The following is a 13997-nucleotide window of genomic DNA, read 5'->3' on the forward strand; positions in this document are numbered from 1 at the left end:
AATAACACAGAATAACAAGAATAACTAGAATTATGGATTAAATTAGAATCTTAGTAATTCTGCACGAGTGCAGAATTACTAAGATTCTAATTTGATCCATAATTCTAGTTATCCTTGTTATTCTGTTTTATTCTGTGTAATTTTGTAATTTCACTCTTTTTCACTCTTTTTATTTTGCAATTAACAAAGTAAAAGGTATAATGGGAGAATTATCTCATAAATATATGGCTTATAATTAATTTTTCATTAAAAATTATCTTTCTAAATTATATGTGGTCTCTTCATATGTTTTTTAAGGGAAGACCTATTTAGAAAAATGTTACACAGTTGACATTGAACCTTTTCAGAGGAACACTCTTTACATAAACCTCCAGTCTTATAAAAACAATCTCTATTCTTTACAATTTTGCAAAAACAACAAGTCATAGTTGATTTAATTTGCTTAGATGGATTCTTAATATTCACATCAGTCTTTAAATTATTTATAGCACCTCCTTCTATTTCATTTTTAACTTCTTTTTTTATTTCATTTTAATCTCTAGTTTTAATTCATTAATGATCTCTTGTTTTAAATCGGTCCTAACATATTCTTTCAAATCTTCTTTAATATTATCTTTCAATTCATTTAAAACATTGTTTAAATCATAATTTTTATCATCTTTATTATTATCAATATTATTATTACTATTAATAATATCGGTATAGTCAATATAACTATGTACTGGTGTTGTAAAACCTGTACGATTATCTTTACGTTTATCATGAAAATGATAACCACTATACATTCTTTGCATACATATCGTGCATCTCACCATTAAATTTTCATGAAAATTTTTATAATGCTTCATTAGTTCATGTTCTGGATAACCACTACTAGTATCAATTTCATTATTACATTTTCTACATATTACTCTCATTTTTAGATATAAAATTAATATGATTATGAGTTGCATAAATACTTACAAGGCAACTAGCTAACACACATACTATATTGAATGGATGATTGAGATCATAATTGCTTTTATCAATCAAACCATAACCTATTGTCATATTCTTACCATTTTTTAATTTAATTTTTGCTTTATCTATATGCATTATATCTTTACCATTAAAATTATTATCATTATTATTACTATGTTTTTGAAAGTAAAAATAACCAAATCCTACCATAGTAACTATGCCTGCTATAGCATAATAGCCACTATGTATCTCACTAAGTACATTTTTTATATTTGTATATATTTTATATAAATTAATTGATTTATGTATTCCCTTAAATTCTAAATATTCTTCAAAATAGAACATTAACTCTTTTGGTTTAATATGTGTTGGTTCTATCATTCTTTTTGTTAAATAAGTACTTAGTATATTATATTCCTTTTCCTTAAACTCTGTATTATCAACATACTTCTCAATATCAAGATCACCTATTTTAGAATCATATACAAAATTTTAATCGTTATCTAATACAATATAATAGTCACTAATAGTATTATAATTTTTTAAACCATAGTTATTATGTTTAAATCTATATAGATTAGAATCTATTTTAAACTTCTCTTGTACTCTTTCAAAGAATTGTTGTGAACTATTTAAAGTAATATATATAGCTGGGTATTATCTCTTGCTTTTGTATTTATATCTGTTACAGTATGACCTGCACATATTATATTAAAATTGTGATGTCTACTTTTAGAATACAATGAGTCTATAGCTGGTAATCTAATGTTTTCTCCCATATCATCAAATATAATAAGACTATTAGCAAAACTATCTAAATTATCTAATAATTTTAAATCATCAATGCCATATACATTATATCCTGCCCACTCACTACCATCAATACAGAATACATTAACAGTCTCATACAAACCACAATAATTTTTTATAAAATTTGTTATACAGGAATTAGATGGACCATAAAAAATAAAGTTATGTTTTTTAATTTCAAATGGTTCTGGTACATTAGTTCTATATCCTTTGAATCTCTTCCTCAAATCAGAATATTTATCATAATTCCAATAAACAATTATAATAATAAATACCAATATAATAAATAACGGGAACGCAAGTAACATTTTATTAGGATTAAACTTTGATATTATATTTCTTTACATGTTCTTCAAAACTTTCTTTAGTGTGACCAAATCTATATCTATTTAGATATAAGCACATCTTACAGGTATAATGTTTGAATCTATAGTGAGAGATATATTTATTTACTTTACACTTATGACATGTTAGATATTGGTCTGGATCATTATAATGCTTACTCATATGATTATGTCTTTCTCTATATGTTATAATTTCATCACATACAAAACATGATAAAGGTTTACTTTGGCATTCATCACAACTCCAACACCAAGCTTTATTTTTACATTTATCGCATTTGGTACTAATCATTTTTATAGTATTGAAAAGGTATATGAATAATGTTATTTCAAAATTTGGCATATAAGAATGAATGTGCAGGAAAACAACGGGAATATTCTAACTGGAAGAGGTCAAGTCCAATTTGGAAGTGGACAAGTCCAATCTCATGGACAAGCTCAATCTAGTGCTTCTAGTATGGCGGTTCAAATGTTAAAAAACAAAAACAAACCAAGGGAAGAAATCAAACCAGTAGATAGGGAAAGACAAAAGGTAGAATTAGAAAAGTCTCTAGAATCAATCAGAAGGTTTAATCGTGTAAATGAAGAAATAAAGGAGTCATATGATAAACAGGATGCAAAATTAAAACAAAGAGAAGAAGTTATGCGTGAGTCAATGCGAAAGGCAGAAGCAAAATACTTTCAAGATTCAGATACACGAAGTGGTTACACTGATCAATCTAAAGACTTAGATCTGCGAAGCAGTTTCACTGATCAATCTAATGACTTAGATCAATGTAAAGATTCAGATTTAGACTCAGACTCATCTGATGATTTTGTTTATGTCCAAAAGACTAAAACAAATAGGATTAGATGTGAAAAATGTGATGAAGAGATGACTCGAAGGAATTATAACAGACACATTCAATCACTTAAACATAAAAAAAATGCACGACTATATAATAGAAATAAAATTATTGAGGAAGCTAAGGATGAGGGAAAAAATTACTAATAAAGATATAGAACAAAAGTTAGATGAGCAGTATACACGAAGTGGTTACACCAATCCTGAAGAAGGAATAAAGTTTTGTGATAGTTGTGATATGTATCTTGATAATAATACTGCTTATAATAAACATGTTACAACATTAAAACATAGAAACAATGTAAGGTTGGTTACTGGGGAAATAGTAAAGAATGGGAGTAAGTTTGATTGTGTAATATGTAAGACAAGTCTGAGTCAATATAGTGTTGACCAACATTTAAAAACAAAGATGCATCTAGATAATGTAGAGGGAAAGGATAATGATAAGGATAAGGATATAGATAAGAACAAAACTGAAGGATATTGCAATATATGTAATACTAGATATAACAATAAAAAATGAACACAATGAATTAGAAGAACATAAAGAAAATAATAATCAGAAAAAACTTGTTGATAAGAAGTGGCGAGATAAAGTTAATGAATTAGGCTTGGATCATAACTTGAAGCATAATCAAATAATAATAACTAGTAGTAATTATGAAGATCCTAAATTCTTGAATATACTGGAGTCATTGCATAACATACATCCCCATATTAAGTTTAACACCTTTGATGTAGTTAAGTATACAAAACCTACAGATGATAAGTTAGAAGAAAACGAATTCACCTTTAGGTTAATGACTAGGCAATATAATGCTGCACATGACTTGGATTTATTGAATGGGGAACTAGAGACAAGAATGCAGGAACAGGAAATGAATCAATCTGGATGGAGTATGCAACGATTTGTTAAAAGAACAATGTATATACACAGGTTTTATACAAGTGGTGGATGTGATACTGAGTTACCATTCACGTCTAGATATATACTTAATATACATAATACTGATAATAAATGTTTGCTATGTTGTCTAATTGCTTATCTACATCCTGCACCACATAATCTCAGTAGAGTTAGTAATTATAATAAACCAGAATATATTAATGAGATAAAATTACCAATAGGAGTTACACCCCCATATGATTATTATCACTTAGAGAAAATACAAGAGCTAAATAAAGATAAAACATTATTCAATGTGTTTAATCTAAATAAAAATAAAACTATTAATCCTGTATTAATTAATCATAATGATCCTAAAGGATGTAATATATTATACTGGGATAATCATTATTTCCTATGTAAAGATGTATCATTCTTTTTAAGAAAGTCATCTAAACATATATGTTATCCATGTCTAAAATGTTGTGTATCCTTTAGAACAGAAGATGCATTAAATAAACATTTAGAATTATGTAAAACACAGAAACATGTAGGAAGAAGAACATTCCATAAAGATGATTACCTAAAGTTTGACAAGTTCCATTATAAAAAGAGAGTACCATTTGCTATGTATTATGATTTTGAATCTATAAAAAAAGATGGTAAAAACATTCCTATTGCTTATGGTTTATATATAAAAAGTGTCTATCCTGATACATTAGAAGATAAGTATGAATGTAATTGTGGTGATAAAGTAGTTGATTGGTTTGTAGAAAGAGTAGATTATCATAATAAAATATTTGAAGATATATTTGAAATCAATATTCCAATGAAAGAAGAGACTATTACTCCGTTATATAGTAGATGTTATTATTGTAATGAGGAAATGAATAATGACATCGTTAGAGACCATGATCATCTAAATGGTAAATTTAGAGGATATGCTCACAATAAATGTAACCTCCAAGCTAAGAATAATTTTGTACCAATGTATGCATTTAATTCTTCGAATTATGATAATCTTCTATTTATAACTAAACTAGCAATGAAAGTTAGACTAAAAGTAATAACTAAAACTGATGAGAATTATATTAGTATTGATATGGGTTATGCTAAAGCATTAGATATGTTTAGGTTCTTCCATCCACTTAGCTTAGATGTTATAAGTAAAACATTGAGTAATGAAGAATGTATAACATTAAATAAATGTGGCTTAGAAAGACGTAAAGGTATATTCCCACATGAATGGTTTGATAGTATAGATAAACTACATGAAAAACATTACCTCCTAAGGAAGCATTCTATTCTAAGTTGAAACAAAGTGGTATTACAGATAAAGAATATAAGCAAGCAATTGATTGTTGGAAAGATACAAAATGTGAGACAATAAAGGATTATATGATGTTATATCTTAAAACAGATGTATTATTATCAGTTGATGTATTTGAGAAATTTAGAGCTATGTGTTTAGAATATTATGAAATAGATCCATGTTACACATTTTCTACTCCTGGGTTAACCTGGTAGTGTGGGTTGAAAAATACTAATGTTAGACTTAAGTATTATAAAGAAAATACAGTTAATGTTTATGTTACTATACAACATGGTATTAGAGGTGGTTTAGCTTCAGTATTAGGTGATTGTCATGTAAAATGTATGAATTAAAATCTAGATCCTGAGTATGCTGGTAAAGAGAATTATTTAAATTATTTAGACTTCAACTCATTATATGCTTCTGCTGTGGTTCAAGCTTTACCTACTGGTGAGATCAAAGTATGTGAAGATCCAGAAACTGGCTTAGCAGATACAGTATATACTAGATCTAGCTCTAATACTGGATATATCTATACCATTGATATAAAGTATAATGATGAGTTGAAACAGAAAACAAAGAAATATCCATTCTTTCCTGAAAAGACAAAAGCTAACATCAATCAGTTTACAGACTATCAAAATGAAAATAAAAAGAAAGGATATAAACCCAACGAGAAGTTAATGTTGAAGTTAACGGATAAAAACGATTATGTAATTGATGGTGAGATGTTAGATTGGTATTTAGCTAGTGGTTTGAAGTTTGAAGATATTACAATTAAGCAAAAGTTAGAGTTTAGTAAAAGTGAGTGGTTAAAGCTTTATATTGAGTTTAATATTCAGAAAAGAAAAGAAGCTAAAGCTAAGTGTGATAAATTTGGGGATATATTCTTTAAGTTAATGAATAATGCCTTCTATGGTAAAACAAAAGAGAATGTATATAATAGACAAGATGTAGAGTTAGTTAATGATATAGATAGATATATTAAATTAGTAGAAAATGTTGGTTTCAAATAGTCTGTAAAATTTGATGATGATTTAGTAGCCGTACATAAAACGAGAGGTAATGTTAAATCCGATAAGTTTAATTATATGGGATTTGTTATATTAGAAAAAGCGAAACTATTCATGTATAAAGCTATATATGATTACTTTGAGAAAGACTTAGATTGTAGTTATCATTACACAGATACAGATAGTATATTTATAAACATAAATTTTCCATTAGATAGTACTATAGAAAAGGAAATGGATAAGATAAAAGATATTTTACATAATAATGAGTTAAGTAAGATGAAGGATGAATTACCTAATGATACTATTATAGAAGCATGTTTCCTTAAAGCTAAAGCATATTGTTACAATACTGTTAAAAGAGAAGAAGAGAAAAAGTTAAAAGGTATAACTAAAGCCACTATTAAAAACAGATTACAATTGAAGATTATACTAATGCTATATATGAAGGTAAAATTAAATACGAAACTAATTTTACTATCGATAGTAATAGACATCATTTAGAAACTAAAGAACAATATAAAATAGTTGTTGATCCATTTGATGATAAAGGTATTAGAGATAGTAATGGTGAATTTAGGTTTTACCAGTGAATTTTTTATAAAATAATAGCAAAAGTTAAAATTTATAAAAGAGTTAAGCTGGTTTTTTGTTCAAGTTATCCACGAAGTGGCTTCACAGATTTTCGCAAGTTGGTTTTACGTGCTTTTTACACGGTCTCACTAGTTTTATACTAGTATCTGGGGACGTCCACTGGAGTCAGTGGGGATAGAACCCGAACTATCCCTCTGATAATTGTTAATTACCAGCTTAACTCTGTACTAGTGGCTTGCACTAAGTGAGACAAGAAATGATAGATTTAAAATATAAAAGAAGTGAATATAGAGTAGTGGATATATAAAGTGAATTAGAGTAATGTGTATATGGGTACCGTATCGCGGCTCTATGTTGCGGAGGTACCCATATACACATTACTCACACCCCCCCCCCCCCCCAACTAAAAATCACCCAATTCTTCAAGAGCTTTATAGAACCTCGTTAGACATTAGTTGGTTATGCATTTTTTGCTGCCAGTAATATTCAAATTCGGAAGGTTTATCAGAGCCGCCTTCATCCCCTCAACGGCCATTATTTAGTTGCTCTCCTTTTTACAATCCAAACATTTTTGGATTGATTGTATTGCTCCTCGGTCTTTTTACGACTCGAAGGTAAAGAGAAGTATTGGTATTCTAAACAATTTCTTAGCTGAAGCAAGTTTATTTGGACTTGAACTTTGGACTTTTGATATTGAACGTTGACTTTTGTTTTCAAACAATGGAATTTCACCGTCGCTCGCTTATAGATAATAAGCGAGATAATAAGCGAATGAAATAATGAATAATGAAATAATGAACTTCTGATAATATTCAACCATCGGAAGTCATTTCGGAAAGTTTGTAAATTTTTTGCCTCTAACAGTATCTGCACCTTTTTCAAATATAGACCTCCCTTGCTTGTCTGTCTCCCGCTCGCCCACCAACCCTCACCCATCTATCTACATGTCCTCCCCAGCTACTACGTCCCGCCGACTAACTCACCCTCAAACTCCTACCTATTCTCCTATTCTCCCCCCCTACCTTTCCTCTAACCCTCTGCCGGCAACCCCACCCCATCAACCCCCGCACCTAATCACACCCTTATTCTAGAATTTAGTGTGCGCATCTTTAAAAATCAAGTGTACTTTTTGAAATGAAATTAGTTCAACTTTTCAGTTTTTTTGGCGGGTATTAAATCACGTTTTCTGCAACTTAGATCGCGATTAAATAAAAACACGATTTAGAAAAATATTTTGTGTTCGAAGTTGTTCTTCTGTGCTTTTTGATATGCTAATAAAAACTTTAACACCCGAAGTCATAGTATTTTTTCAAAGTTTGAATTTTTTTGTCCTTTATAAAGTTTTTGGATCTTTGGTCAGAGAAACTGTTTTAGGGCTTGACGATGGTTTAGTGGATAGATTGTACATACAGAATTGGTATTGAGGATATCGACATTAGAAAAGTCGAAAATTCAGTGATATTTTTTATTAAAAGTTTTTAATTTTGCGAAACTATTCGTCAATTTTCTTTTTCTTTTGTTATCAGGGGCCAGAGAAACAATGATAGTATTAAAGGTGTAAAACCACACTTTCGAAGATTCAATTCATATACGTTATATCTCCACATATATAAGGCTACGTTTAGGCATCAAGATGTACAAAGCAACATGTAAGCAACGTGTCAGTATTAGTGATCATAGCAACAAGTGAAAGCTTAGACGGCAAGGTTTTTTCGATGCTCTTTTACTGGTTTTTGTCTGATGTTATTGACGTAAAATCAGTTTGTATTCAATCGGCAATTGTCTAGAAAACCTAAAAATATTAAGCCGAAAACCACCTCAATCGGTACATATCGTGGTTATATTTACTTAAAATTAGGTTAATTGAACTTTTTCGGAACTTTCTACGTATATTAGAACGTATTTAAATCTTATTTGGAACGATTTATATGCACATTTGAATACTCGATTCTGATTGGCTAATAATATCTCGCTTACTTATTTACTTCGTAACATCCTCCGGCCCGGAAGAAGATGTTGGGAAAACTGGTACAAGTTTTACAAGCGGGCGGACAAGTGAACCAGTCGACGTATGTAAAACGGCGGAGCGCGCGACGCTATCGGAGCCGTAACGGAGTTCCACAATCCGAGCGGTTGGGTAGTAACCCCTAGGGTTGGTTTCTTCAACTATCCAAACCAAGTCACCGGTCTTAAGGTGTTGCTCGGCAGGCGTCTGCCACTTAGAGCGTCGGTTCAGTGTCGGTACGTACTCTCTGATCCAACGTGACCAGATCGCATTAGCGTACGACTGCGCACGGGCGTAGCGTTTACGGTGGTCAAGCTCATTATTGCCGACAACAGACGGAATACCGGTAGAGTATTCTCCTAAAAGAAAGTGGTTGGGCGTTAAAGCGTTCAAATCGCACGGATCGGCGCTTACGGGTGTTAAAGGACGCGAGTTGAGAGCATTCTCCACGAGACAAAAGGTAGTATGCAGTACCTCATCCGTGAGGCGACGCGTGCCAAGAATAGTATACAACACGCGCTTGAAGCTGCGTACCAACCTCTCCCAGATACCACCTTGATGTGGTGCGCTGGGTGGATTGAACCTCCACTTAATACCTTTGTGAGCGAGCTCCGCTGCAATGTTGACAACGTTCCACTTTTCAATACTTTCTCGGAGTTCTTTCTCCGCTCCAATAAAGTTAGTGCCGTTGTCCGACCAAATCATGGCAGGTGTACCCCTACGTGACACAAACCGCTCAACTCCCATAACACAAGAACTGGTGTCCATGGATGTAACTATCTCGACATGGACAGCGCGCGTAGTGAGACAGGTGAAGAGGAAGCCCCACCTTTTCTCAGTAGTTCGGCGGACAGTAACATAGAATGGCCCAAAGTAGTCAACGCCAGTGTTCGTGAAGGGAGGAGACTGGTAAGCAAGTCTCTCCTTAGGTAAGTCAGACATGATTGGTTGCATAGTTTCAGCTTGGAATTCTCGGCATCTCAGGCAGTGTGCTTTGATGGAACGCAAGGATGATCTTAGTTTCAGTACTGTATAATGTTCCTGCACAATTGATCTTAAGTATTCAACGCCTTGATGAAAATGCTTTACGTGCGTGTGTTCAAGAAACAGTTTTACAAACGGATGACGTGCGTCTAAGATGATTGGGTATTTTACGTTAAACCCAACTTCAACTAACCGCTTGATGCGGCCCGAGGAACGGATTAGCCCATTTGGACTAATAAACGGTGAATGTGGAGCAATTCGGCTACTCCGTTTAACGGATTTATTGTCAAGAAGATCTTTTCTTTCGGCTTCAAAAGACTCTCCTTGCACCAAGTACTGTAGATGACGCTCGGCTTCGTCAAGCTCAGTAGGGTCAGTAATGCTACCATCGGGGTTACGGTAGCCGGCATGTTTCGGCAAAAGCCGGAGAACGTATGCGGCAATGCGCAAGTACTTTTGATAAGAACTAAACTTATCAAACGGAAACAATGAAGGAACGGGATTTGTCTGTTTTTTGACAGATGTAGTCAAAGATACAGTGTCTTCTATGATGACTGCTTGTTTGACGCCAAGTTTGATGTTATTAATGACGTCTTTGTTCGGTACGAAAGGGAAACTTGAGTTAGATAAGAAATGTGGACCATTGACCCAACTGCTTAGTTGCAAAACCTCAGCGGACATTCCACGCGTGCCAGAGTCAGCTGGATTATCCTTAGTTGCGACGTGGTTCCATTGGTCAACGCTGGTATACTCCAAAATTTCACAAACGCGGTTTGCAACAAAGATTGGTTGCTTTTCATTAGAGTTTATCCACTGAAGAACGGTCGTGCTGTCTGTCCACATGAATACTTGGTTAACAGTTACAGTAAGTGCCTGAATAATTTCGTTCTTCAGCCGAGCGCCAAGTAGAGCTGCTTGCAATTCCAGTTTTGGGACAGTCATTACCTTCATTGGCGCCACGCGCGCTTTCCCCAAAACAAACGCAAGCTCTGTTTTTATCTTGCCCGTAGGGGTTGTTACTCGGGCTCGAAGAAATGCAACGGCACTAAAAATATCCTGAGAACTGTCACCGAACATATGCAACTCTATATTATCAAAGGGTCCGCTAAAGTAACTTCGAGGAATTTTGATGTTTTCAAGCTTTGGTAAGTCCGCACTCCAAACCAAAAATCTTTGAACCATGTCCTGTGGGAGCTCGTCATCCCATTGTTGTCCTGTGACACGCCAGATGTCTTTTAAGAGTAGTCGCGCACCGACGGTAAACGGTGCGACAAGACCAATGGGGTCAAAGACTTTCGAGACAAGACTTAGGACCAAGCGTTGCGTGAGGGACTTGGTGATGGCGCAGCTTGTACCCCGACTCACAACTAAAGTGTCATTAGTGTGATCCCACTTTAACCCTAGCACATGCGATGAATCCTCCTGACATGAAACAATAACCTTGGGCTCAGTAGATTGAGGGGAACCATCAATTCGGTCAGCCAGATTTGGTACATTGCTTACGAACTTTGTAAGCTTGAACCCACCGAGATGGAGAAGATGTACCAATTCCTTCGATCTTTTGATGGCTTTCTCGGGAGACTCCACTGAGTCAAGGTAATCGTCCATGTAGAAGTTTTCAAGAACGGCTTTTGCAGCTTCGGGGTAAAACTTGGCATTGTCTCTCGCAGTGCGTTGTAATGCATAGTTGGCGCATGTGGGCGAGTCTTTAGCCCCGAATATGTGGCGCGTATATTGATACACTACAACGTTAGTTGTGGGGTCCTCCCGCCACAGAAAGCGAAGTGATGGTTGATCTGATGGTAATACACCAACCTGTAGAAACATTCCCTCGATGTCGGCAGAGACGGCATATCGATGTTGTCGGAAGCGAAGAAGTACATAAATAAGGTTTTGGAGCAGATCAGGGCCAGTGAGCAACGATTTATTCAGTGAGACGCCATGAAATTTTGCTGCTCCATTGAGCACCCTACGCACCTTACCTGGTTTGTTCGGGTTTAAAACCGGATGGTGGGGTAGGTACCACTCTTTATCAGACCGGCTCTCAACCTTGTGAGCGTCCGGAACCTCAATTACATACCCCTTATTTAGGTCTTCCTTGATGGTACTAGCATACTTCTCTCTGAGGTCATCATCCTTGGCCAAACGTTTTTCGAGCGATTTTAGTTGCACAAGGGAGGAGAAGTAATTATTTGGGAGCTGGATGGTGTCTGCTGCCCACAGCATTCCGACATCGTATCTCAGGCCATTGTGTATGGTGGTACTCTCAAGAATTTCGTGAGCCCTTGCGTCTGCTGCAGATCTTGAGTCGACCTGCTTGTTTGCCCCGAATGATTCAATGTCGTACCATGACTTTACTTGACTTGCTAACTCATTGTCTTGTTCGATATTCACTTTAAAGCACGTTGAGGTTAAACACGAACTTGATGGTAACGGACCGCTTAAGACCCAACCTATGGGCAAGCGTACGGCAACGGGTGAACGCTTCTCATCGGCAGAGAAGTATTCTAACGGGCGGATGGCATGATAGACGTCTTGTCCGAGTATCATCTCAATGTCTTTATAGGAATATGTTACGGGATCAAGGACTGCTAAGTGTGGGTAAGTCTCTTGCAGGGCCTGTACATTAATTATATCTGAGCCGACGTTCAGACTCTCTTTCACGAAAGGGTTGACGGTGAATGGTTCGAAATCTTGTTGTTCTCTTGGTTTCACAGTAACTTCAACAACCCTAGTATCAACTACTTCTTCGGTATTAATACCCTTGACAGTTAGCTTTAGTGCTTTACCGTGCAAACCGAGTCTATCTGCGAGACTACCGGCCACCCAAGAGTTTTAATATCTGTCTGTCAAAGTAATTAATAATCAGGTTTTGCAGAGATCTCGCATTCTAAAACATGCCTGTTTATGTTTCAAGCAAGATTGCTTGAAACTGGTGAAATTACTTCAAAGGTCATATATTTCAGCAGCTGTGAGCGGTTCTCTCTTAATGCCCGACTTTCTCATTGAATGGATTACAGTTGTGTCATAAACAACATGGAAAAAGTAGTGTAACTAAAATTTGACATAACCTAACCAAACCTTTATCTTACGAAATTGATCGACGAAAACTAAAGATCACAAAGTGACGTCAGCGAATACAATAATTAGCTGGCATTATTAGCTGGAACGTGCATATTTCAGTTGTGATCTTTTTTATTGTGGGTTTAAAATTTATCGTAATTTTTCGAGAAAAAAAAACGGTTGAAACTGAAGGTGACCTGGTCAATTTTTGGTTATATTAAACAAAATTAGGCTTGAAAGATGGTGACACAGTATGTTAATTGAGAAATTAATCAGCATTGAAATAATGCTGTTTTTATTTCAGAGACGACTCACGGCCCGAGACCCCTAGCATTCAAATTCGCACAATTTGACGTCATGCTGCCTCGCTTATCCACAATAATTTTGTGCTTTAATCTCAAATATTACTTTAAAATTTAACTTACCTGAGCCCCCTTTTCAAAGTAACTTTAATGTAGTTTTCACACTAATTTACCAATAGTTTGCCTAAAACTTGCTCTAGTTTTTTTTTCATTTTTCTACTTTTAATTGAAGGGAACTTTTAACCAACTTAGCGAGTTCAGAGAGTTTTGTTCACATTATTATCTAGAACCAATCAATAGTGCAATTTTGACAATGGAAGCCACGTGATAGAAGTAGAAACAAAGCTTGAAAGAGTATCGAAAATAAGTTGAATCTCGTTACATTTAAATTTGAAATAGATATATAATGCTAATTGAAGCACAACCGCTTTGCGGTAAAAAAAAATTGTTACCGTCTCTTGTTTTTGTAAATCATGATAATAATAGCACATTTTAACTAATTTTGAATTGTGGAAAAGAGAATATACTTTGATTTTCTCAAGTTATTGTTCTGAGGTACAAAGTTCTTGACCATGAAAGACTTTGTACAGCTCACAAAGTCAGTTTCCCTTACCGGTTCTAGGCTGAGCATAATTTCTCCAAAAGGTGTCTCGATATATTAATACATTAGAAACAGAAAATGTTTAGGCTAACTAGTTGCGATGACGGTTAACTAGAGTACAACTTGAGTTACTAACAAAAAACTTATGCAAAATTGGATCCGTTTTGCTTGGAATTGTTCTGGTATTCTGAAAGAAGCAAAGTGCCGAGAAGCAAAGCTGAGTTCATTTGAGTATCAAGTATTGCAGCGGTAATCTACAATAGCAGATAATACGGCTGA

The 13997-nt window shown here is 34.4% G+C and overlaps 1 protein-coding gene across 4 annotated transcripts in view; it reads left to right on the forward strand.

Annotated features, from left to right (window-relative positions):
* LOC142353159 (uncharacterized) overlaps window positions 1-13602 on the forward strand; it is a 67123-nt gene extending 53521 nt beyond the window's left edge. For all 4 annotated transcript variants that reach the window (XM_075405370.1, XM_075405371.1, XM_075405369.1 and 1 more), the window contains exon 6: window positions 13120-13602. In XM_075405370.1, coding sequence (XP_075261485.1) covers window positions 13120-13235 — 116 coding nt within the window. In that variant the 3' untranslated portion in view covers window positions 13236-13602. The remainder of the gene's footprint in view (window positions 1-13119) is intronic.
* The last annotated feature ends 395 nt before the right edge of the window (window positions 13603-13997 follow it).

This window comes from Convolutriloba macropyga, chromosome 14 (assembly GCF_964194025.1).
Source record: "Convolutriloba macropyga chromosome 14, txConMacr16.3, whole genome shotgun sequence".
NCBI classification, from domain to species: Eukaryota; Metazoa; Xenacoelomorpha; order Acoela; family Convolutidae; genus Convolutriloba; species Convolutriloba macropyga.